The 26,146-nt window shown below is 44.7% G+C and overlaps 4 protein-coding genes across 5 annotated transcripts; 2 read left to right on the forward strand and 2 right to left on the reverse strand.

The window, feature by feature from the left end:
• Positions 1-2,534: 2,534 nt before the first annotated feature.
• Positions 2,535-4,140, forward strand: LOC146704205 (uncharacterized). Its single transcript, XM_085465114.1, has 8 exons — positions 2,535-2,642; positions 2,715-2,750; positions 2,828-3,007; positions 3,138-3,251; positions 3,412-3,474; positions 3,558-3,617; positions 3,704-3,817; positions 3,920-4,140. The coding sequence occupies exons 1-8, from the start codon at positions 2,564-2,566 to the stop codon at positions 4,021-4,023; spliced, it is 750 nt and encodes a 249-aa protein (XP_085321240.1). The 5' UTR covers positions 2,535-2,563; the 3' UTR covers positions 4,024-4,140.
• A 6,277-nt stretch (positions 4,141-10,417) lies between these two features.
• LOC146704206 (uncharacterized protein F54H12.2-like) lies at positions 10,418-11,659 on the reverse strand. Its single transcript, XM_085465106.1, has one exon. The coding sequence runs from the start codon at positions 11,657-11,659 to the stop codon at positions 10,418-10,420; it is 1,242 nt and encodes a 413-aa protein (XP_085321232.1).
• Positions 11,660-14,303: 2,644 nt separating this feature from the next.
• Positions 14,304-16,902, forward strand: LOC146704207 (uncharacterized). The gene is made up of 6 exons (XM_085461203.1): positions 14,304-14,782; positions 15,045-15,173; positions 15,380-15,573; positions 16,070-16,217; positions 16,313-16,517; positions 16,598-16,902. The coding sequence occupies exons 1-6, from the start codon at positions 14,573-14,575 to the stop codon at positions 16,900-16,902; spliced, it is 1,191 nt and encodes a 396-aa protein (XP_085317329.1). The 5' UTR covers positions 14,304-14,572.
• Positions 15,800-19,599, reverse strand: LOC146704208 (uncharacterized). Of its 2 annotated transcripts, none has more exons than XM_085461205.1 (6): positions 19,350-19,599; positions 18,778-19,040; positions 18,392-18,582; positions 18,165-18,258; positions 17,790-17,980; positions 15,800-17,169 (listed from the first exon to the last, which is right to left on the reverse strand). In XM_085461205.1, exons 1-6 carry the CDS (start codon positions 19,545-19,547, stop codon positions 16,982-16,984), a joined length of 1,125 nt encoding a protein of 374 aa, XP_085317331.1. In that variant the 5' UTR covers positions 19,548-19,599; the 3' UTR covers positions 15,800-16,981. The 2 variants fall into 2 exon arrangements, with proteins under 2 accessions (XP_085317331.1, XP_085317330.1); XM_085461204.1 differs by having other exon boundaries at positions 17,790-17,983.
• Positions 19,600-26,146: the final 6,547 nt, after the last annotated feature.

Below are 26,146 nucleotides of genomic sequence, written 5' to 3' on the forward strand. Positions count from 1 at the left end.
CAGTTATTGTCATTATTAAGCCTGTTTTTGTAAGATGTTATAAGTGTGTAGTATGTGTGTATCATAAATGTGTTTTAGGCGCCATAAATGCTAGCATGAATATATACTCCTTGCTAGCTTGGGAGCTGTGGTGGGTTGAGCTAACCCTCTTCCCCACTGTTTGTATTTGGTCTAGGAGCTGGAGTGGGCAAATTATTTACTTGGAGGTCTTTCTTTCTTTTACCTTTTTTATCAGGTATGTCGGATTTCATGTTGTTGTTTTTGTTTTATCTTATGTCAAATATGTTACGTGTAAATGCATATTTTATGTTTAATGTAAAAAATAAATGCCAGCCCTTTTTCTACAATTCCCCTGTGGGAGAGGAGCTGGAGTGGGCAAATTATTTACTTGGAGGTCTTTCTTTCTTTTACCTTTTTTATCAGACACAACGCAGAATCACACCGGTTACACTTGGTGCCGCTGACCCGTCACATCGCCAATCCGCGATCCACCCCTCCTCCTTCTGCTGCCGCTGTTTTCCCGCCTCCTCTCTGCAGCTGTGTCCCAGAATCCTGTGCCCCAGAATCCTGTGCCCTGCGCTTTGACTCACAGGTTTTTATAACGACTGTGTGATCGATGCCCTGCAATTTGGCTTACAGGCATCTCTGTCACGTGTGAGAGAGATAATCCCATACAGCTTATGACAAAATTTGATCCGAAGTGATTGATGGCCCTAATCACGACCTTTTGACCTCCCGCCCCTCCCCCCCGGAAGCGTGTAATGAGCGTGACGAATCGCATCCGGAGAAGGGGGGTGGGAAACCCCCCGCGTGACGAATCGCATCCTGAGAAAGGGGGGTGAACCCCGGAAGCGCGCCATCTGTTGCTAACCGTGTCGAATCGCATCCTGAGAAAGGAGGGGTGAACCTCCGGAAGCGCGCCATCTGTTGGAGGGGAATAAAAAAGCAGAGAGGTGGAGTCCGTCACAATTTCTAAGGCACAGACACAAGATGGATTTCCTTCTGCAGCCCCACAGCGGTCCTGTGTCCGATGAGATCTGCTCTCCCAAAGAAGAAGGCTTTGAATATGACATATTCAAATACAGCATATTTACTATGGAAGGCATCGATCCGGACCTTATGACCCTACCGGAAATACTCCGGAAGTGTCTAGTCATTTTCAGACCTGTTGCGTCATGTTCCCTAAGCACAGCGGTGATGCAGCAGATGATTCTGTGATGTATAGAGAGACAGAGCGGATGTAATTTTACTTTCTTAAGCTGCACCGGCGTTTGTAATGGAAATAAAGAGTGACTTCCTGTAGAGATTTCAATAGTATTTTATTTTCCTATAATACAGACGCTGTAAAAAAAAAAAAAAAAAAAAACCTTTAAGATACACCATAGCTTGTGATGAAAAGAAGAACTTTCTATCCGCTTGTAACCTACAGGCTGCCTATGTGTAAAAAATTGAATACTACTTTTCCTTTTGAGAGTCCTTTTTACAAGAGACTGAAAAAACAAACCATAACTGCCGCGACAGGCGATCTTGTTTCACACACACACACACACACACACACACACACACACACACACACACACACCGCGGGTACTTTTACAATGGGTTTTCTCAATAGATAGAAAATGATGACGTTGAGGAGTCAACAGCCGATATTATCATTGCTTGTAACCCGGTAAATAATTTCGTACATCTCCTCCCCTAAAATAAGCCTTAGCGGAAAAAAAAGCTCATATTCGAATAAGTTTATTAAAGCACCCCCCTCTGTGGGAAAGAGTCAACCATGAGGCGAGTTTTGTCAACAGCAATTGTCCATTTGGTAAAACAAATATCCGTCTCAAAGTCGTATTTTACCGTTGCAGAATGCGGAAAACAGACGGCGTTCGCAAGAAGGCACACACACACACACACACACACACACACACACACACACACACACACACACACACACACACACACCCCGCGGGCCAAGGAGGAGTTTTTTTCTTCAATACTTTAACAATAAGTTTTCTCAATAGATAGAAAATGATGACGCTGAGGAGTCAACATCCGATATTATCATTGCTTGTAACCCGGTAAATAATTTCGTACATCTCCCCATAAAACAAGTCTTAGTGGAAAAAATCTCATATTCGAATAAGTTTATTAAAGCACCCCCCTCTGTGGGAAAGAGTCAACCATGAGGCGAGTTTTGTCAACAGCAAGAACAAGGTCAGACAGCAATTGTCCATTTGGTAAATACCCGTCTCAAAGTCATATTTTAGAGGGGAAAGAGTCAACCATGAGGCGAGTTTTGTCAACAGCAATTGTCCATTTGGTAAAACAAATACCCGTCTCAAAGCCATATTTTACCGTTGCAGAATGTGGAAAACAGACGGCGTTCGCAAGAAGGCAATCAAAAAAAAACAACCCTCTCTAACTATCGGTATTGTCAAGAGAAAGATGCGAAAAACAGATGCTTCGCTAGACTAGGATAAAATGAGAGAAGAAACGGGAGGGGAGTCGTTATCTGCTCAGCCCCTACTGTGACAGTTCTACCAATCGCGAGGAAGAATCCGTGAATATTATGTCAGCATTCCGTTCAAACAACACCGCCGATCAGAGCGCCAGGGCCATCTCGCCAGAACTGTTCATACCTCACCCCGGTAAGTTTTTTTCTTTACGACTTTAAATTATATATCAACAGAGATGTCAATAATTTGATTACTTTCTTTTAGATTTCTACATCAATGATTTCACGCAAGTGGACTACGGTACGTTTAAATAAGTATATACCATTTTTTAAATAAGTTTAGATAGACTTGATTTAACCATGCTCTGATACTTACAGAAGCAATTGATAGTGCAGTGAGTAACAGCGAAAATCCGGCCGTTTTCCGCGGCGAATTAGAAGCCATATCCCCCGCAGAACCTCCGCTGCCGCCGCGTCGAAGAGAAGAACGAGAAGACGGCGCTATTTTCGTCTCCGCATACCGGGAGAACCGCGGAGAAAAAAGTTTTAAAATCGAAGGTAAACAATATGATGCATTATCCGCCATTTTGTTGAATAACAGGATGTGACGGAGTAATCCGAGTGTGCTATACCGCCCCTCCCGACCCGGAGCAGATTTTTAAAAAAGTTTTGCTTTATTTCTCGACAGAGGTAATCGAGAATATACAGACCCCGCCGCAGCGAAAAGAAGAAGAAGACGACGATGTTATTTTCGTCAACGCATACCGGGAGAACTGCAGGAAAATACCTTTTAAACCAAAAGGTAAACAATATGATGCAATATCCGTCATTTCGATAAATATCAGGATGTGGCGGAGTAATCCGAGTGTGCTATACCGCCCCTCCCGACTTGGAGTGGTATAAAGCGTGCTAGAAAGTTTTTATTTATTAAATCTTTCTCTTTTTGTTTTATTTCTCGGCAGCCGAGATTGCGGATATACCTATACAAACCCCCGCCGCTACAGACAATCGCGCGGAGGAGCGAGGTAAATAAAAAGTTTTTTCATTCTCGAAAAATAGGAAGGAGGAGGTTGTTTTCTTAAATCTCTTCTGTTTTATTTCTCGGCAGCCGAGATTGCGGATATACCTAACCAATCCCCCGCTACAGACAATCGGGCGGAGGAGCGAGGTAAATAAAAAGTTTTTTCATTCTCAAAAAATAGGAAGGAGGAGATTGTTTTCTTAAATCTCTTCTGTTTTATTTCCCACCGACAGAGACCGATACAGAAAATCAGGCGGAAGAAAATCAGGCTGAGGAGGAGGAGGAGGAACCGTCCAGAGCTCCTCCTCCTCTCAGGAGACTGAGAGCTCCTCTCAGGAGACTGAGAGGTAATTGACGGGGGGGATGAATCGATCCTATTAAACTTCTCTGCTCTATAAAAATAAAAAATGTAAGGTTTAAAAATACATTCTGTCCGTCTTTTCTTACAGCTCGACGGATGCTTCATAAGAAGAGAATCCTTGAAAACCTCGCTTTCATGTACGCCATAACAGTTCGCACATATGCATCGATATACAGACACAAGGACCTGTAAAGTAAAAGCATGTAAAAGTCTGTGAATTAAGAAATAAAGAAAATCATGTCGGAAGAACACAGCATTCCTGAGGCTTTGTTGGAAGCCGTGGCAGAATTAAACAGAAACGATGAACATTTAGCCCCACCGATAGAAAACAATATAGCCCCACCACCAAACGATCCACTACAACCTTTAGAAAACGCATTGCAGGTCCTCCTTCAAAACATTGAAAACGAACGGCTTGCCGGTCTACTGAACTTTGACCCTCTGCAGCCGATAGAAAATGCTCTTCAGCTCTACGACCAGCAGCAGGGGGAGGAGCAGGTGCAGGTGGAGCAGCATCATCATCAGCAGCCCAGGGAGGAGGAGGACCGGCCTGCGGAGCATCAACAAGGAGGAGGATCTCGGGTACAGAACGATGTGGTGACTCGCCGCGAACATTTTAATAATTTCGAAATAAGGCGAGTATTTAACATTCCCTCTCCGGATGAAGCGAGCGACCTCGCTCAATTTTACCTCGACGTCAGGGATAATTTTGTAGATCTAGCGGATAGGGTCAGACCGGAAGTTAGTCGTAACGACCGGGTTCAACTGGAGATCATCAGCGAGCACGCGCGAAATCACTCTGTTTTTAACGTCGACGACGAAAGCGCTGAAAACATTGTACCGGTTTTTGAGGACCTGCTAGCCAGGCTGATACAATCAAACGGAGCGATCGTCGCAGGCTCTCCCCTAGAAATTGTTGTGCAAGTAATTAGAAATCCTAGAGGCGGTGGCAGTAATGACCCGCGTAAAAAGATTCAAAAAATGTTAGATGATGAAATTCTAGTCAAAAAGCGTCGCTGTCTGTACGTGGTAAAAAACAAAAACGATAATCTGTGTTTTGCCATCAACCTGATTCACCTCACTCAACCTCATTTCACAGATAAACAGGCCCTGGAACGCGGCAGAGAGCTGCAGCGTTTAGCGGGGTTGAGCGATCGCACTCAGGTAACTCTCACCGACATAGGTAAATTCGAACAAATACTAAAACGTAAAATCGTCGTGTTTTACCGCCCGCCCGAGGACAGAACTCTTTCACCCGCTGTACTTATTCTTATTCCACCATCACTATTACGGGATAAAAAATCTAAAAACATTTTTAGGAATCCAGTACATTTGCGAGGAGTGTCACCGCGGGTATTATAAAAGAGAGGAACACTTTTGTCAAAACCGCTGCAACCTCTGTTTTGACCCCGCATGCCCCTCTCACTTTCTGGACTCTGTAATCTGTACGGATTGTAACAGATCATGTCGCACACGTGCGTGTTATTTAAAGCACAAACAACCTAGAATTCACTCCGGTTCAGACCTCAGCGTTTGTCAACAATTGTATAAATGTCCGGACTGCAAGCACCTCTCCCGTCGCGGAATGCACAGGTGCACAGCCGCCAGATGTAAAATCTGTCGCGCGGAGCTTCCTCCCGACAACGATCAACACCTGTGTTACATCCAACCTTTGAAACATGAAAACTCTGATAACGCTTCCATAATCTTTTATGACTTTGAAACCTTCCCAGACAGGGAGGGGGCGCACGTCCCTTACCTAGTGTGCACAAAATCTCTAGAAGGAGAAGAGTGGCACGCTTACGGTGTAGACTGTGTTGAAAAGTTTCTCCAAAGATACAGAAGGAAAAGATATAGAGAGACCACGTTCGTTGCGCACAACGCGAAAGGGTTTGACAGCTATTTAATTCTAAGTCACCTGGTGGGGGGTGGGATGACGCCCTCTCTCATCATGCAAGGCAATAAAATTACATGTTTCACAGAATCCGATTTCCTTCTCAAATTCATAGACTCGCTTTCTTTTCTCACCATGCGTCTCAGCGCTATGCCCAAAGCTTTAGGCTTCGAGGACAAATCCAAGGGATTTTTTCCTCACAAATTCAGCTCGCGGGACCGTTTAAAATACTCGGGTCCGTACCCTCCTCCTTCAGATTACGGGGTGGAGCGCATGTCACCCCCCGAACGGGCAGAGTTTTTGCGTTGGCACTGCAAGGCCTCCCGGGGAGTGTTTAACTTTGAAAAAGAGTCCCTGTATTACTGTCGAAACGACGTTAATATCCTGAGAGAGGCGTGCGTAAAGTTCAGAGACGGTTTTATAGGCGAAACTAAAGTAGACCCTTTCAGCTGCGTCACTATAGCTTCAGCCTGCATGAAAGTGTTTCTCACCAATTTCCTACCCGAAAACAGTCTGGCCATTCCCTCGCCCGACAACTACGGGCGCAGGTTCAGAGCCTATTCGCACGCGTCCATTCAGTGGCTGGAGTGGGTAGCTCACTCTCAGAAAATTTCCGTTCAACACGCTCTCACAACCGGTGGGGAGAAAAAAATAGGCCCGTACTTTGTCGACGGATACGCGCTGATTAACGGGGAAAAGTGGGTGTGGGAATTTCTGGGATGCTTTTATCACGGCTGTCCAAAATGCTACAGGCCTGAGGAAATCTGCCCTTTGACCCGCGCTCCTTACGGGGACCTGCACGCCTCTGCCGAGGTGAGGCTCCGGGAGCTGAGAAACGTTTACAGAGTCCGCACGGTCACTCTGTGGGAGCACGAATGGAACAAGATGAAAAAATCGAACGAGGAGGTTATAAATTTTATGCGGAGCTACGAAGTCCCGGAACCTCTGTCTCCTCGCTCGGGACTTTACGGAGGCCGCACTTCGGCCTTGAGGCTGCGTTACAGCGCCTCGCCAGGAGAAAATGTGTATTACGTAGACGTCACATCCCTGTACCCTTACGTCAACGCCAAGCACGCTTACCCTCTGCATCACCCCCAAATCATCAGAGAGAATTTTGCAGACCCTCGCAGTTATTTCGGGCTGATCAGAGCCACCGTTTACCCGCCGCGCGGGCTCTATTTCCCCGTTCTACCGTACAAAACCCCCAGAGGTAAATTAATATTCTCCCTCTGTCGCACCTGCGCCGAGACTAATCAACAAAGCGGTCCGTGCCTTCACGACGACGAGGCCAGAGCTCTCACCGGGGTCTGGGTCACCGTCGAGTTTAACAAAGCCTTAGAATTAGGTTACAGAGTGGCTAAAATCACAGAGGTCTGGCACTTTGATAGTCGCAGCAGCGATATTTTCGCCGGTTATATTAACACTTTTCTCAAAGGCAAACAGGAAGCCTCCGGTTATCCTCCGGAAGCTCGCGACGAGGATGAGAGGAACAAATACGTGGAAGAGTACCACAGGCATCAGGGCATACGTTTAGACCCGTCAAAAATAGAGGTGAATCCGGCCAAAAGACAAGTTTCGAAATTGTGTCTCAACAGTTTCTGGGGAAAGTTTGCTCAGAGAACCAACCTGACTCAGACCACTCTGGTCAGAAAGCCGAGTCAGTTTTTTAACTACGTCTTTTCAGGACAGTACGTCTTTAAACACGTCTCTTTTTTAAAGACCAAAAAACAGGAAGTGGCTTTAATTCAGTGGAGCTATAACGAGCGGTGCGTGATACCTCCCGGCGCTACCAATAACGTTTTCATCGCCGCTTTCACCACAGCCTACGCCCGTCTAAAACTCTACGAGTATTTAGAAAAATTGCAGCGCAGCGTTCTGTACACCGACACCGACTCTCTGATCTACGTAGTGAAAGAGGGGGAGGAACCTTTAGAGCTGGGCAACTATCTAGGGGATCTCACGGACGAATTAGACGGGGACACCATCCAGGAATTTGTCTCCGCGGGTCCAAAGAGTTACGCCTACCGTACCAGAAACAAAAAGAAACTGGTGGTAAAAATGAAAGGAATAACGCAGACGAGAGAATGTTGCGAACGTGTCAATTTCGACAGTATGAGCGGGTTGGTGGAAAGTTACCTTTCTGGTATGAAAGAGGCGGAGCTCGAGACCCCTCAGAACGGTATTCAGAGGGATAAGAGAGGCTTTGTGCTCAAAAACAGAACATTTCAGAAAAAGTTTCGCGTGGTTTACGACAAGAGACGTCTCTTTCCAGACGGCACAACTCTGCCTTTCGGGTACTAGTGTTTTTGTTTTAGTTTTCTTCTAAAAAAAAAAAAAAAAAAATGGAGGAAACTGATTTTGATCACAGACTGAAAGTGCCTTTTTCCTGTCTAGTTGTGGGTCCTAGCGGGTGTGGGAAAACTCATTTTGTAAAGTGTGTTTTGGAAAACTGTGAACGCGTCATGGATACTGTGCCCGCGAATATTGTGTGGATTTATACTTCTTTTCAACCCATGTACGAGGAGCTTTCAAAGACCAATAAAAACATTAAATTTGTCGAGGGGTTGCCTGATTCTTTTGAAGATTTCCGAGACGTTCTGGTGGTGCTGGATGACGTCATCTTTCAGGCCTCGGATCACCAGGAAGTGGTTAAAATTTTCACTCAATACCGCCACCATAAAAACGTCTCGGTCATGATGCTGACCCAGAATGTTTTCCATCAGGGTAAATACAGCCGCACCATCAGCTTAAACTCCAATTATATGGTGTTGTTTAAAAACCCCAGAGACAAGCTGCAGATTGAGATTTTGGCCCGTCAGATTTTCCCTTCGCAAAAAACATTTTTCTCAGACAGTTTCAAAGACGCCACCGAGGAGCCCCACGGGTATTTAATCCTCGATCTCACTCCCTCGTGCCCAGAACGCTACAGAGTGCGCGTCGGTCTGCTTCCGGGGCAGTACCCCGTCATTTACCTGCCTAAACCCAAGTAGCCATGTCTCAGCGTATAAAAAGAAACGCAGTCTTACTGCAAGCTCTGTACCACGCGTCGCCGCAGAAACGCAAAGACATTCTCGCTCACAGCTCCCCGGATTTCCTCCAGGCGCTGTGCGAGATAGCTTTAAATCTTTTAAGGGGAAACATACCTCTTTCCGCTCCTCAATACCAAAAACTGAAACGCCAGAAAAAGATCATCAGGCTGCTGGCCGACAAGAAAACGAGTTTAAACCGTAAACGTCAAGTTTTAAAGAAACAAACGGGCGGGTTTCTTTTCCCTCTGTTGTCCGCAGCCGTACCCATTCTGGGGAACCTGCTGGGAGGAATATTTCAAAAACGCTGAGATGTTTAAAAAAATGATTCTCGTTCCCTCTCACGAGTTGAAAAAACTGACCCGACCCACCGAGCCTACCGTCAGAGAAACTGCCAAAGACGATTTGGACGAAAAGATGAAAGCCATACTGGAGGATCCGCGGCTAAATTCGTATGAAAAAATCAAAAGATACGAGTCTCTGCTGCGGAGATATCTCACACTCTCTAAACAGGACCGGGACGAGGAGAGTAGGGTGACTTTCCACCTCCCGCCCGAGGAGGCGCAGCAGCAGGTGCAGCAGCAGGTGCATCAGCAGGTGCAGCAACAAGTGCAGCAGCAGGTGCAGCGGCCCAGAGAGGAGGATGATGAAATGATGGAAGAAGTATTAAAATCCTTACCCCCTCGAGATCGCAAAAACGCCCGCTACATTATGCAGAAATTAGCTGAGGGTGGAGGAGGATGGACAAAGAGGGGTGAATTTGTTTACAAGGGGGATGCGGTGCGGGGTTCGCACATGATCGATCTATTTAAAAACCTCTCCCTCTCTTTTAAAAGTAAAAACCAAACGCGACCGAAAGGATGGAACGCGTTTTTAACTACTTTGGTCGAAACAAACATACCCTCATCCTCAATACATAACCGTAGAGCTCGCGACCAGTACGCGTGTCTTAAATCTGTGGAGGAGGAGGAGGGAGGACAGACACCTGCGCGAAGGGGGAGAAAACCTTCTCGGGTCAAAATAACGCTTTCCCCGACCTGGACCTCTATGTAAAATCAAATGTTTTTTGTTTACAAATGAAATAAAAAACGCTGCAACAAACTTTTTTTTTGTTTACGTTTCTTTATTCGATACACACATCTTTAAACTTTTGTAAGGAGCACGCCCCGTGATGACCTCTGCGAGAGCGAGCGGGGCAGCGTCCTTTCAGAAAGTCAGACACCATGTCATCATTTTTAAACACATCGTTATAGTACAGAGAAAGTATTTTACCGACGGATAACCCCTGAGCCTTGTGACATAGATAAAAAATGCAATGTTGCCCGCAAACGACAGACATAGGGTGCTGAAGTTGACGATCGTGATAGAGTATTTTGTCAGAGCGGCCTTCCAGAAACTCTGAGATGACCGAGGGATAGTGAGCAAAGTCGGGAGGGAATCCATAAGAGTCAAAAAAAGTGGAGGAACCGTCCCTTTCCAGAGTTAGAGCCAGCCAGTGTTCTCCCCTCAAGTGCGAGGGGTGAGTGTTTACTATAAAGTAGGCGGGGGGTTTAAAGTCGCGCCTCAAAAAGGCCAGCTGGTCCGAGGCCCAAACCCCGCAGAAAACGTCTCCCAAGGCGCGATGTAGAATGTGCTCCAGCTGAAGGTTATCCATGTATATATTTTTTTAGTAATAATCCACCAGCACCTGTCTTTTAGAGTCAATCTCCAAAATTGAGTCGTAGCAGGCGTACACTATGAGAGTGGTGGTCTGAGGCAGAGGAACTCTGAATCTCATCTCCAGCCTCAAATTCCCGTTGGAGACGGGAGACAGGGCGTCAGCATCCTCGCTGGGTTCCAGATTAAAGGCAAAAAGGGCGTACCCTTCATTAAATTCCCGGCGGTCGATGCTCAGAGGTAAATCTTTGAGGTGTCTCCCCGTGGCGGAAAACATGTGATAAAACTCCCTGACCGAATTTCCGCGGTCAAACTGTGGCTGGAAAGCTTTGGCGGGCACCTGCCTGCCGTCCTGACACAACGCCAGATACTCCACATCGTTGTGTCTAAAGTTGAAAGGCGACAGATCCCTCCTCCTGGTAAAGGCGTCGTGATGAACCATGCCCAGGACCACGTATTTGGGCATGGCTCCCAGAAAGAGATTCTCTTGGTTGCAGATCCTGGAATTTTCAGGGATGGAGTAGGTTTTCACAGAAACGCGCGAAAGAGGATAGAGGGCGTTTCCTTTCATCAGGGCCGCGGCGTGCCCCAGCCTGACGGCCGGCGAGACCGTGACCTTTTTAACAAACAGAGAGGCCGAAGTTATTTTCAGGGCAAACTGCGAATCCCGAGTTCCCATCAGACTGAAGGCATCGCTGTTGCGTATCAATTTAATTCTCAAATCCACAGAGTTCAGCAGGAGCCTCTCGCAGAAGAAAATATCAGCGTGGAGGGGACCCAGCAGGTCCACTTCTCGCGACTCGGCCGTGAAAACGGCTCTCTGTTTTATCCCTTTGTTCGGCCCGTTGCTTATAACTATAGAATCCATGTCTCCGGCAGTGTCTTTGTAAAACAGACCGGCGCTGAATTGACTCTTTAGAGTGTCTTCTGAAAAGTTGAGCAGCGTCTCGATCATGGCCCTGTAAGGATGGGTGGCGCTGGACTGCGAAATCAATCGATCCCCCAGAATAACGTCGCACTGACTGAAAATTGTGTTGAGAGGATAATTGATGAGGGATACCCCTGCATCGGGTGGGATGTTGCTCCCGTCCTTTTCCGTAATTTTCACTCTCAGATGGAGCATGGTGTCGTTCAGATCGAGATACTTTTCCCCGTCTCCGGGGATGAAAAATTCAATGGGTGAGTTGTCGTTCAAAGCAGAGAGGGGCTGACATTCTTGATATTTTTTATCCTCTATGGATAGCTGGGTCATGGGAGCCGAAAATAGATCCAGTTCGGCAAGGGTGCATTCGGCAGATTTCTTGTGTAAGAGAGACATTTTTTTATTTATTTATTTTCTTCTAAAATATGTCCGAGCTCCTCTGGGGCTTCCTTCTCTTCCCACTGCCAGCCTTAACTGATTTACTTTTTACTCCGACGCTTTTATTTTTAATCCGCTCGCCCGGAGGGCGTTTCCTCTTCCTGCGGGAGAGGACCATCATACCCCCCGCCCCCTCCTGGCGAGGCTCTGTCAGCTTACCCATCACTCTTTTCACAGCGTCTGTAGCGATATTGGTTGCGGCCGTTTTCAGGTGAGGTTTAGCTACGGCGAACCCGGATTTGAAGAGAGGAGACACGAAACGAAACAGTCTGGAGAAGATGGATCCTATCCCTCTGCCGTACATCACGGGCGCTCCGTAAAAACCCGGAAGGGAACCTCCCACCTGCCCCTCATAATACCTCACAAAACGGTGGGGGTCCTGCGGTAGACGCGCCGCCATTCTCAAGCCGGTTTAAAGTGCAGCTTGACTATCGTTTTCCCGTAAACAAAATCCACGAATCTGTCGCGGTCCGTTTTAATTTCTACGCGTATGGTTTTAATGTATTTTTTAGATACGCGCAAGTAATGGACCGTATTATGTCTGATGCTGATCACGTCTCCGTAATCGCCTTTCACGTTAAGGACGCTGAGCAACGGTGAGTAACTGTCACCGACCGGCTGGTACTGAACGATGTCGGTGTAGAGAAACAGGTTATATACGCCCGCGTTCATATCGCACGGATACGGAGTAGAGCGCTTCGACAGAGTCCACCACTCGTTCGTTTTCAATCCCAGCATGTAAGCCAGAGGAGGGAAGACCTTTATTTTATGGCTCCCGACTCCTTTGACATCCAGACGTTTGGTGATGTTGTTGAATGAAGCCTCGAAGGACGGGTCGTACTTTTGGATCGCCGGCACCAGGTGATCCAATAGATCTTTAACGCGTCCGTAATGACCTCCCCTGCCGAATTTTAAAATCACCAGGGGCTGATCTTCCTCCGTCGTCCGCATCAGCTCCAAGTAGGAGGCGTCCGGCGGTAGATTGTACCATGTGCGCGGATAAATGAATTCGCATAAGCCCACGCTCCATTCTCCGGTCAGCTCGAGGGGTTTGGCCAGATCCACCGTGTAGCAGCCGCTGGTGTTATCTTTAAATAAGCCCTTGCTGGCGTTGGAAGGCAGGGTCACGTAAAACCCTTCGGACTCCATGATGAATTTTAAAAAATGAGCCGAATGATGCGAGGGGTCTCTTTTTTTATACGCCTACCACTTCCGAGGCTTTCACCCAGCTGTTGAATTTATCCGGCCAGTTTTTCCACTTGACAAAAACCTGTTTTTCCCCTCTGACTGTGCGCCGCTTTAAAATCTTCTCCACATGAAACGCTTTGTCATCGGTCAGTTTCACTTTCTGCAGCTCGGGCTCATAAAACGACCCTTCGATGGGCTCGCCGTCATAATCTTGTAGCTTATACACGGGTGGCGATCGGTGAAGGACCCTGATCACAGTAAAGATTTCGTCCGTGAAACTCTGTTCGTATTTTTTATCAAATACTCCTCTCAATTTGGATATCCTCACCAGATCCGCCCTCTTAAATTTCAACTTTATTTTAGGACGGGCGGGTGTCTTTCCATACAAGTTGCGAAACACCTGATCCGCGTTCTCGGGGCGCACCTCGGCAGGTGCCATTTTAATGCTGCTGTGATAACTGCGGTTATATCCTTCTAACAGGTCGGGCAACACCTCCAGATAGCGTCTGGTATTGTGCGCGGTGAAATATCTCCACATCCTCGTTTTCAGGGTGCGGTTAAATCTCTCCACCACCGAGGCCTTTAGGTCGCTGGCGGTAGCAAAATGGGAGATGCTGTGATTTTTCATCAGAGCTTGAAAACTCTTGTTGAAAAACTCTTTTCCCGCATCGGTCTGTAAATTTTCCGGTATTTCACTCTCTCTCAACACAGATTCGAAAGCTTCAGTCACTTCCGAACCCGTCTTCCTTTTCAGGGGGCGGGCGTAAGCCTTTTTTGAAAATACGTCTATGACGGTTAATAAATAATTGAATCCGTCGTTGTATTCAGACAGGTGTCTCATGTCGCACAGGTCGGCCTGAAGCTGCTTCAGGGGTTTGGTCACAAACACTCTATTTCTCTTAAATCTTACTCGCGCCGGCTTATGTAGAGTATAGGCGTCCTGCTCGGATAAAAAATTCTGCACCTTGCGGATATCAACTTTTTTACCAGTTTCATCTTCTAAAGCACGTCGGAGTCTATTTACTCCTCCGAAACTACCTGGGTGATGCGGGTCGTAATACACTTTTTTCATCTCACTTTTCTCGGCCATCTCGTCTTCTGATAAAAAGCTCGTCTGCGTTATAACGTCGCAGGAGTCGGCTTTTATTATTTTATTCAAAAACCAGACATGAATGTTTTTTATTATTATTTTTTTCGAAACCAGAGGGCTTAATGTGCAGAAAACAGGAATACATTATTCAAAAACCAGAGATGAATGCTTTTTAAATATTTTTTATTCAAAACCAGAGGGTTTAACATGCAAAAAACATTTTTATTCAAAAACCCTGAGATAAAACGGTCCGTGTACTTTTCGGTATTTGAAGTTTCGTTTCAGAAAGTATAATTTAAAAAAGAAAATGAGACACTTATTTAATTCTCAACTTAAAAAGCTAAAATGAAAAACGTAAAACAATTGTTTTTTTCATTTTGTCCTTTCGCACATCAGAAACGAAAAACCCAAGAAAAAAGAACGAGAAAGGGCCCTTTATTTATTTTGTCTGAACCGGAAGTTTTAGTAGGTCAACAACCTGTACAAGTGATGCGCAAACTTATGGCAAACACTGTAGTGTGGACATCATGACGTTGGAAAAATACTCAGACGTGATCATGGAGATGGCAAAACAAGGCCTGTCATCGGAAATTATATCAGAGCGTCTGTCATATGAACACGGGGAAGTGAGAGGATTTTCTGCGAGAAATGTTAGAAAGTTTTGTGCTGAGCAAATCACTAGCTGTCGACTCTCGGACACACGGTTGGAGCTTGAGGTGACACAAGCTATAAATGAGGTAAGGTACTTTCTTCCTTCACCTTATGACTGTGTATGGTTGTCTTAACTGGGTTGTAAGGGGGTTAGTCTAGACTGTGTGCGCGCGCCCGCGCGTTTTAGCGTCTTGCGGGTGGTGGGTAACGTTAGTTATTTTAAAGATGTCTCTCACTGGTATTTGTACAGTTAATTAGCACAATACTTTAGCTTTACACATTTGCTTTCAGAATAAGCTACTTTACATTTGTTGTTCTAGTAGTAGCATGATCTTTTATTTTAAACAGGTGGGCCCAACATATGGCCGCAAAATGATGAAGGGCTATCTGTCCACAAAAGGGGTACATGCTGCAGAGGGACGAATTGGGTCAATTTTAAGAGAGGTGCATCAACCTTATCATGAAGCAAGACGCCAGGTAGCCTATGTTATTTAATCTTCCACTAGAACTGTATTCCAATGTTCTTTGTCATATTTGTGATATACATCATGTAATGGTAGGGCCTAATTCTGTTTAACAGATGTACGCCCTGCTTTAACAGTTACTTGACTCTTCCTCAAACGTATGATCAAATCTGCCTTTATCCAGTCAGCTGTCATTTATTTTTGTGATTTTTTTGTAAGGGAGCTCGGAATCTTAATCCCACACCGTACCATGCTGAATGCATGGGGCACAAGGTTCACCTGGACCAAAACGAGAAACTTGTAATGTTTGGAGTCACCCATGTTTTAGCTGTAGATGGATTCAGTAAAAAGATTGTGAGTCATTCCACAATGCCAATCAAAAACAACTTGAGCATCTATGAATATGTTTTCAGGTAATACAACCTCTCAAACCATTTATTTCATCTTAAGTGTTTTGATGGACATGTTAGTCATATTGGACATGAGCTGCACCCAAATTTACAATATTTGAATTTAAATTAGACATGCAACAGATGGGTCTGGTTATGTTCCTGAATATAATATATTAAGAACTTACCAAACATTTTGATCAACATTTTCTATTAATGTAAAAATAAATAAAATGGAATTGCACATGAATCATTTAACTACTTTATTGCAATTAATCAGTGTTCATTTATGAATGGAACAAGGTTCTTGGATTTCCACATATCTTTCAATTGTTCTGACATACATCTAAAGTCTGAGCATGACAGTGACATTGCAAAGAAACTTAAGAAATATATGTTGTCCTACTACAACTAAAATATTACCCAAAAAAAACATGAATGAATACATTCAAAATAATAACACCTTTGCTGGTCTTAAAGCAAAATAGTTAATAAATGTTCTTTATTTTTCCTGTACCAGACCTGCAGTGATCACCTATGGTATGTGGGACCAGGTGCGAGTAGACCATGGAAAGGAATTTTATTTAACACTGTTCATGCAAGAGATGCTGTCACATCATCGCTTCAATCAGGAGAGACTGCCTTATTTACAGACCTCATCCACAAGAGTAAGATTTAAGTACCATTAACATCAGCTGAAATTCTTATACTATTACGTGTACTACTACGTACATTTAAGACATGTTTCTTTTAACTCTTTTAGAACCACACAGTTGAAAGGATTTGGCCTGAAATCAACAACCGTGTCAACTACCCACTAAAAACTGCCCTACTCCAGCTGATGGACCAGGAGGAGATAGATATGGAGGATAACCTTGTGCGATACTGTGTGTCCAATCTAACCTGTCAGCTGTGTAACATTGGTCTTGCAAGTGTGGTAGAATCATGGAATGCTCATAGAATCCCAGGTAAAAAAAAAAAAAAAAAAAAGTCAGATTGCTTACAACCCTGATAATGAACATTTAAACACCTCCTCTATTTTTTACAGGAAAAGGCATACCAAATCACTTTGCAGAACATGGGTGTAAAAGAAGAATTTCTCCAGAGCTCTTGCCAAATGCACTTGAAGCAGCAGACCTTTACAGGCAGCACTTGGGATCTGCACTCAAAGAATATTCGACTTTTGGAGTTGATCCCTTCACAACCGAACAGGACAAACTTAGAACAGAGAGTCATTTTGCAGAAAAATATCCTGATATTTCACATTTGTTTTTTAGAGCCGTAAATGGTGACTTTATGCCATACAAAGAAGCTCTGCTCTGTCTCATAAACATAACTCAGAGAAATGTATGAACCACTGCATCTGTAAACTGTACAGAACAGACAAAAAAAAAAATCAACTGACTGTAAACATTTGTGTGTACACACTACATTACTCCTCTGCAAAAAAAGATTTCAATACAGAAAATGCAGCTGTTAGACCAGTAATTTGTAGAACTCCGTTGTTACTCTCCCTGCATTTTGCACAGTGCTGTGATGTCTCTTGCCACTGTTCCACACATGTCTTGCAGCCAATAATGCTTCTGCAGCACAGTGAGAACACTGGATCCTCAATGATGTCTGCAAAAGTAAATCAGATAAGTGAGACTGTTATCCATTTATGTTGAATTTAGTTCAAACTATAGGTTCAAAGTCAGTCTTGACATAAATTTACAGACAGCATGCAGAATATTTTTGGTTATTCTGTAATTCCTCTTGTTCACGCTGTTCTGAGAAAGTCCCTGTCTATATTTTTGTCTATAATTGATGAGGGGCAAAATCAGTACATTTTCTCAATTAGCAAGCAAGAAAAATGAAAAAGTTACAGGTACTTGATTCAATATATGCAACTACAGTCCCATTTTAAATGTGAACTTTTTAGTTTTACATTACTGTGAACAGTGTACCGTCACCCATACTGACATTGTAATCAATTTGAAAAGCTATACTTTCATAGTCAAGATTGCAAGGAGAACCCAAATTAAATGTGCATGTAAACTTTTGAATGTTATGTTACAGTAGACCTGCATCTTGATTGTCTGTGCCTAAGTATTTAAATGGACACTGCTGAATAAAGAGCCTATGTTTGGTAAAAAAATGTTTGTCCAAAGTAATGATTGAATGTGGTTTGACATTGTTTTAATTGTAATTAAAATGTTAGTGTAGATGTAATGTATTTACTAAGCAACATTTGAACATACTCATACAAACCACGCAGCTAAATCCCTCCTTGAGTGTCTGCAGCTTGGGGGTTGTGACTTTCTGGGCAACTGCAAGATCAGTGAGCTCTTTGATTGCTGCTGTGACAGCTGGCAGACTTTGAGATGCCAACACCAACTCTTCTATTTTGTCACTCACTTCTCCCAAACTGGCACTGTCATCATCTTTACGGCTGCTACAAATAAAAATGGATAATCAGATGTCAAAGCTACTTACTGGCTTAAAGAAACATCACATCACTTACTGATAGATGATGATTTATGTAGTGATGTCTTACTGCTATTATAGGATTTAAATCAAATTAATTCTTCTATATTGATGTTCATCCTATAGTATATACATATTTATTCACATACCTCAGTTTCTTCCTCTTTGTTCCCTGGAGGCAATTAAAGTCTTGTTCAGGCACAGCAAGAATTTTTCGTGCATTTTGTCTCCAGTACTGTGACCCTACAGATGAAAAACAAAACCAAAGAAACCTGTTTAGAAGCCAATACCATATTACCCAATAAATATTACAAAGAGTCTGGTAAGACATGTCTCTCCATAAGATATGGGCTTTAGCTGTAATATTATGGCTCACCTGTTGTGCCCTCCGACTCCAGAATTGCATTGCCCTGTGCATCTGTCAAAATTATTGGGTTGTAATTACCAATGGCATCTTGCACTTTTCCTACTATCCCTTGAAGCGTAGCCTCAGACTCCAGGAATCGTACAACCACCATTCTATTGGGAATCAACCTCCCACCAACTACATCTGCAAAGTACACTGATCTGTAAAACAAAACATAATAATTTTACATATCTTGTAAAAGACAGCAGGCCACAAATCCATTCAGTGATTGCTATAGGCAAATTGTACTAAAACAGCTTTGCTATTCTTAACAATTCAACTATCCATGCACCTTATGTTTCTTTTTATTTTGCCTGTTCTGTAATTTAATATTCAAGAACACAGACTCATCCTACCTCTGAAATGTTTTGGAGGACATAGGGGAACTTGAAGTAGCCTGCTGTGAACGTGAAGGTGCAGACGCTGCCACAGCTGGTGCTCGCATAAATGCAAAACGCTGCCCGCTGGAACCTGCTGTTGGAATTGACTCCATGTCTTCTCCGTGGACTTCATAGTGACCTCTGGGTGTAAGGTCTAATGCGCTGAAAACACCAGAGACCGCACCGGGGAACATAGCCACGTTTGAATCATCCGTGATGTACAGAGTATGCGCGGATACCTGTTTAAGAAAAGTTTCCGTAAATCACGTTGCTCTGCTAACGTGTTACTCCTGTGCACACGGTTAATAGGCTCTAAAGGCTTACTTATTAGCTAGTAGCCGGTAAAAGTCAATGAATAACTATTTACACATTAGCACATGTGCACAATTCACATATTAGCACAATGAAGACGGCTAGACATAGTATTAGTAAAAGTAGGCCTACATGAAATCACCAAATGTTAACGTTAGCCGTTCCGCAGTAAGGAAGAACAATAACGTTCATAAAAAAACTGCTGAAAGCAAAGTTTGCGAAGTTTACATATCTACCTGAAAGATGCGACCCAGTTTTTCTGCAGTCATGTCTTCGTCCCGGAGTGTCACTCTCTTAGTTTTCCTAAAAACAACGTAATGGTCCATCCTCTGTTTATTCCAGTGTAACTTTAAGGCCGTCGATCTCTTGTGTGGGGGACGGTGTGCGCGCGCCATAAAAAAACGCGCAGAAGAAGTACTTCCCGTTTCAGACATTGAAAATGCGTCTATTTTTTTGTTTTTGCGCTAGTATACTTTCATTATTTGAATCACGAAGAAATCCAAAAAAGGACGTCTAATTTTAAGTGTATGACGGCTATTTGTTACCACCGAATGAAAAAACAAGTTATTTTCGCCCATTTTATTCTTTATCAAAAATTAAAAAAATGAAAATTCTTTTAAATATCGTTTTTTCGTTTTGGTTTCTGAAACAAAACTTCAAATACCGAAAAGTACACGGACCTAAAACACACTTATAGAATACAAACAGGAATACAAGTAAGTTACAAAAAAAAAAAACAGGAATACATTTTTATTCAAAACCCTGAGATAAAACACACTTATAGAATACAAAAACTCTTTCTTTTTTTAAAAACATGAGGTAAACATGTTAAAAGGTTACAAACAAACAGGATACTTTTTTTTTTTTTTTAAAGCATACACGATTAAAAAATGAGGTAGGATTTTAAAAAACAGAATACATGATTAAAAAACGAGGTAGGATTTTGTTTTTTTGTTTTTTAAAAAGAAACAGAATACATGATTAAAATAAAGCAGAATTAAAAAACGAGGTAGTTTGTTTTTTTTTTGTTTTGTTTTTTAAAAAGAAACAGAATACACTTTTATTCAAAACCCTGAGATAAAACACAGTTATAGAGTCAAACGGTTACAAAAACTCTTTTTTTCTTTTTTTAAAAACATGAGGTAAACATGTTAAAAGGTTACAAACAAACAGGATACTTTTTTTAAAGCATACACGATTAAAAAATGAGGTAGGATTTTAAAAAACAGAATACACGATTAAAAAATGAGGTAGGATTTTAAAAAAACAGAATACATGATTAAAATAAAGCAGAATTAAAAAACGAGGTAGTTTTTTGTTTTTTAAAAAGAAACAGAATACATGATTTAAAAAACAAGGTTAAATATAGGAAGCATGCAGGATAAGAATCAGCAACCTTTGTAAAACTCCGTAACCAAACGGAGTTCCCCGATTTTAACCACGTCTTGCCCCACCAAATTGTCATAAGCGTCTGTGATGGCGTCAAAGACTTTCCTCACCGATTTCAGCTCATGAAGCAGAGTCTCCGCAACCATCCCAACTTTAACGTCCTCAGTCTTGATGTTGCGGGCAATCAGCAGACGTTGAATGGAAGGGACAAAGCGAGGAGTGAGCAGTTTCTTTCTGATGTTATAATAGTTGTCGGAATAAAAATCATCCTCCAGAATTTGCAGGCACTCGTGTTGTCTCTGGCTGGGATGGTCTATCTTACAGCCATTACATTCGTCGGTGCGATGCTTGTTTATCACCAAGTTGACCAGATGATACACAGCCGTTTTCACAGTGTCGATGAATAAAGAAGACGCCCAGCCGTCCATCTCGTCGGTATGCTGCTGCCGCTGCCGCCTCTGGCGCTTCAGAGGCCCGTAGTAGCCGGGAGTGTCGGGTACCAGCTCGCCCTCGTCAGAAAAACAATCGGTGGAGCTGGTCTCCTCATCGCGAAGCAGGGGTGCAGAGTCCATCTCTCTCTCTGAGCTAAAAAAGGCTTTTTGATCCGACTTTTAAAACAGAAGGAAGGGGGGCGTGGTCCGGGAGGGGCGGGGATTTTCAGAAGCTGAGACATTTCCTTACTCCTACAGCATCCCTCCAGCAGCGGCAAGTTTGAAAAAGAATTGTAATATCCTTCCTCACTTGCAGCATTCTTACGACCCACTCTTTGGCTGGTATAACCATCATGCTGCGAAATAATCCGCAGTCGGGGTTGAATTTCTCCATGACAAAAATGTCAGGCGCATCAGATTCGTCAGTTGAGCGCAGGCTGGCTCTCATTCTCCATCTCCCCGTGGCTGTGGTTCCTGAAGACCAGACGGTTGACAAGATTGTTTTAGTCTTGATCAGTTGCTCATCATTGAAGCGTATGCCTCCGTTCCGCGGCGGGGGAGGGGGAATAGCTTCTATTTCTTCTTCCGTAGCTTTTTCTGGAGCCGGGGGAATGTTTTCTTTATTCTCAGCGGCTGCTTTCTCCTCTTTTATTTCTGGAGCTGGGGGAATGTTTTCTTTATTCTCAGGAGCTGCTTTCTCCTCTTTTATTTCTGGAGCTGGGGGCTCATCATCTTCTTCTTCTTCTGTAACTGTGTAGAGAGGATGATCATCATCATCAGCTGATTCAACAGCTGATTCATCAGGGGAGGAAACATCCTCTACAGAGGGGGTCTTTTCTTTATCCTCATCATTCTCAACAGCAGGGTCAGTATCCTCTTTTTCATCAGAGGAGACAGAAGGAGGGGAAGGAGGATCTTTTTCATCATCAGCAGCATCATGCTCTTCTTCATCATTGAAGCCGAAAGGAGAAGGAGGAGGAGGGGGAGGAGAATCTACCTCTCTCCGGGGTCTTTTAGCGGCAACATCTTCCTCTTCAGGAATGGGAAAATCCTCATTTGCCTCTCCGATAGCCATCGCAACCAGCAGCTTCAGCACGGCCCAGTCATTGGGAGTCAGCTTCACAATGCTGCTCGATTCCGTCAAGCTTTCTCCTTCGTTCAACTGATAAAACCAGAGCTCCCCTGATTCATATTTGAATATGTAGCCCCACTTTCCACAACCCTCAGCAGGCAGAGGCCATTCTCCTCGCAAGTTTCTCGGTGCTGGAATTTGGCTGCGGAACATGAAGACGCTCTTACTTCTTCCTTCTTTCCGCGGAGTGGCGGTTGCTTCGGGTCTGGTACTGTAGACAGAGACAGGCGTATCGCTGATAATCGACGAGGCCCACTCGCTGCTGCTGCCGCCCATGCTCGAGGGTTCTGCGGGAGAGCAGATTTCTTCACCGTCCAAGTAAACAGGACCGCTGCTGGGCTGCAGAAGGAAAGAATCCATCTTGTGTGTGTGTGTGACTTAGAAATTGTGACGGACTCCTCCTCTCTGCTTTTTATTCTCCTCCCTCGCTGCAGTCCCTCCCACTAAAAACTTTTTTTCCCAACAACAGATGGCGCTCTTCCGGAGGTTCCCCCCTCCTTTCTCAGGATGCGATTCGACACGGTTAGCAACAGATGGCGCGCTTCCGGGGTTCACCCCCCTTTCTCAGGATGCGATTCGTCACGCGGGGGGTTTCCCACCCCCCTTCTCTGGATGCGATTCGTCACGCTCATTACACGCTTCCGGGGGGGAGGGGCGGGAGGTCAAAAGGTCGTGATTAGGGCCATCAATCACTTCGGATCAAATTTTGTCATAAGCTGTATGGGATTATCTCTCTCGTGTGAACTTAAAGGGCAAATACGTAGGTGATCATTTCTGTCACTGTTTCATATTGTTGCTTCAAATTATACAGGCACGGATTGTAATTTATTTATTTTTTCTATTGATATTGGCTTTTACAGCCTGTTTTAATTGAGAGGAGAAAACAACATTTTATTTTATTTTCTATGGTGTTTTGATTCCTTGATGTTTTTTTTCTTCTCCCCACATTTCATTGTTTTGTGAAGTTTTGCATAATTGTGTGTGGGGGTTAGGCTCGTTTTTTTTTTTGCTGTTAAACAGTGATATCTCACTTGGGCCAACATGTTAAGTGAGGAAACTATGGATAGCGCTTTGCCTGATCTGTTCTCTGTGGGGAGTAATATGACCTTTGGTTTGGGGAGGGGTCATCAGATTGCTCCAAAGTGCTTTGGGAGGGGTAGGCCAGTAGTCCCAGGTATTGGTGCCCACACTGTAGACCAGTCAGTGATGCACTCACCATTAATGCCAGCAGCTAGCTCCACACCAGCTGCTTGCGAACGCCAAACACACACCCAGGCTGTCACTAGTGACATGTTGAGCAGCTTGATCACTGACTTAGCAAAGCAAATTGGGGAAAATATCACATCCTCTCTTAACTCTATGCACCAGCCAGCCCCCACCCAGCCACAGTCTTCCCAGAATGTGCCCTCGAGCTGCAATGACCAGTCCCAGCTGAAGGTTGTTGTTCAGTCAGACACCAAAGCTCCACCATACTTCAAGGGCGACAACACAGATCTATTTCCCATCGGTGAATGGGAGGACATGATGAGATGTTATCTGCACAGAATCAGCTGTGACACAGATGAAGAAATGTTTGCCATATTAATGTCTAGACTGACTGGCAAAGCCAGAGATGTGGTCAAGGTGTCACTTCGTTGCCGCCCTGAGTTGAATCGGAATGATCCTATTACTGCTGTGTTTGACATACTGAGGTCAACTTCAGCGACTTGACATATTCCAGCCTGCCCATGAAAGATTTCTACAGTACTGTGCCACGTCCAGGTGAGAACGCCATGGATTACTGGATCCGGTTGAACAAGTCTATTGACGCTGCTGATGAGTGTCTCCGCAGGCGCGGCAAGCTGGTAGAGGACCCCGGTAGTGAGGTTGTTTCGATGTTCATTAATCACTGTCCTGACCACAGTCTTGCGTTGTCTTTTCAACTGAAGGCTCCTGAGGAGTGGACTGCAGCTGAGGTTCAGAGCAGTCTGGACAACTATGTGAGGAAAATGAGACAGTCTAGTGTTTTGTCTCATAATACAGCATGTCTGTCCATCCCACATCAGAGCCCTGTTGCTGTTAACAGCCAGCCCCACTCCAGCGGTGCTCAAGCAGTCCCAGTAACACGTGAGCCAGCCTCGTATCCTATGCCCTCTGTTCCCTCTGCAGCCACATGTCAGCCTCTTTCTTCTGATGGCATGGTAAGTGTGCAGCAGCCCTCTGCTTGTCCTCCTTTGACTCCTCATGTCATGCCCCCATCTTTGCCAGTTTCCGGCCCTCCTCCAGCTGAGCCAGGTGTTCAACAGATGGTAGCACTGTTTGACAAGGTTCTGTCCATGTGCACTGCATCACTAGACACTGGTCCTAGGTGCCCACAACCCACAGGTCATTCCCATGGGCACCGCAGTGCTCACCGTGCTTCGTGCAGAGTGTGTGGCTCACATGAACACACAACCCATGTGCATTGTAGGCCGTACAAGCTATGCCACAGCTGCTTTGACCCTGGACACATGAGGCATGAATGCCCACAGTTGCGCCAGAAACCAAGCATTTCAGTCCCTCCTTCCACCAATGCTGCTTTAAACTAGCCAGCCCATGTAACGAGAGGGGTAGCATGGGCAGTGTTGATGAAACCCTCACAAATGGAACAGACCCAGAAGCCATATATGTTAACTGCTGTAGTAGCCTCTCTGATGAGAAGACTGTTATTATGGGTTCACAAAGAGTTGGCAGGGCTAGTGAGTTGTTTTACACTCCAGTGTCGGTCAGTGGCCGGTGTTCCCTGACAGGCATGCTTGATTCAGGAAGTATGTCATGCACACTAAGTGAAGAGGCTGATAGCAAGCTAAGAGCCGCTGGTGTTGCTCTGATTCCGCAGCATGCCCCTGAAAATGTGGTGCTGGTTGGTTGCGGTGGCCTTCTCACACAACCGAAATGCATCTATGATTTGGACATTGAAGTATATGGGACTAGGTTTCTTGTACCAACATTTGTGGTTCCTGGGCAAAAAGATGAGCTCATCGTGGGGAGCAATGTGATCCGGCCCATCATTCAGAAGATGAAGGCTGATACAAAGTATTGGGAGCTTATTAACTCCAATTACACTGGCACTGATTGTGAAGACTTCCTGCAGTTGCTGAGCTGTATCTCACGGTGGTCTGCTCCTGTGTTGCCAGATAAAGTAGGTACAGTCAGGTTGCGGAAGAGTGTCACTCTCCTGCCACAAAAAGAATATATAGTTTGGGGAAAGCTGCCACCTTCTGCCCTTGTGTCTCCAGGAAGTACTGTCGTTGTGGAACCCACGTCAGCCCGTTCCACTCCAAAGAACATAATGGTGGGGCGCATTATAACACCCATGTGGGGAGATCGTTGGGTCCCTATGAAAGTCCTTAACCCAACAGAGAGCCCTGTGACACTTCGTCGCAATGCTAAGATTGCGGATGTCTTTCCTTGTATTGCTGTGGAGGACCTGCCCATCACTCAAGGTCTCTGCGAGACTCTGACCGACCAGCATACCAGTTTTCCCCCCTCATCAGACTCTGTGCCTGACTCTGCACAGCTACTCAAAGATGCTGGGTTGGCTGACATTGATATTGAGGGCTGTGAAGTGTCAGATGGGTGGAAGAGGAAATTGGTGGAGCTTGTGTTGACTTACCAAGATGTGTTCTCTAGAGACAAACTGGACTGTGGTGAGGTGAAAGACTTTGTCCATCATATCCACCTCACTGACGACCGCCCTTTCAGGCTTCCCTATCGCAGAGTACCCCCGGGCTCACTATCATAAGTTGCGAGAGGTGCTGTCAGACATGGAGATGAAAGGCATCATCAGTAAGTCCACCAGCGAATACGCCTCGCCACTGGTAATGGTTTGGAAGAAGTCAGGTGACTTGAGGATATGCACTGACTTCCGCTGGCTCAATGCCAAAACCATTAAGGATGCTCACCCACTGCCCCATCAGGCTGACTGTCTTGCTGCCCTTGGTGGGAATGCTTTCTTCAGCACCATGGACCTCACATCCGGGTTCTACAACGTTCCCCTCCATGAGTCTGACAGACGGTACACGGCTTTCACTACACCTCTTGGCCTGTATGAGTACAACAG

The sequence above is a fragment of the Copadichromis virginalis genome, linkage group LG7 (genome assembly GCF_057382275.1).
Source record: "Copadichromis virginalis isolate Kocher_CV1m ecotype Utaka linkage group LG7, C_Virginalis_male_GT1.1, whole genome shotgun sequence".
Lineage (NCBI taxonomy): Eukaryota > Metazoa > Chordata > Actinopteri > Cichliformes > Cichlidae > Copadichromis > Copadichromis virginalis.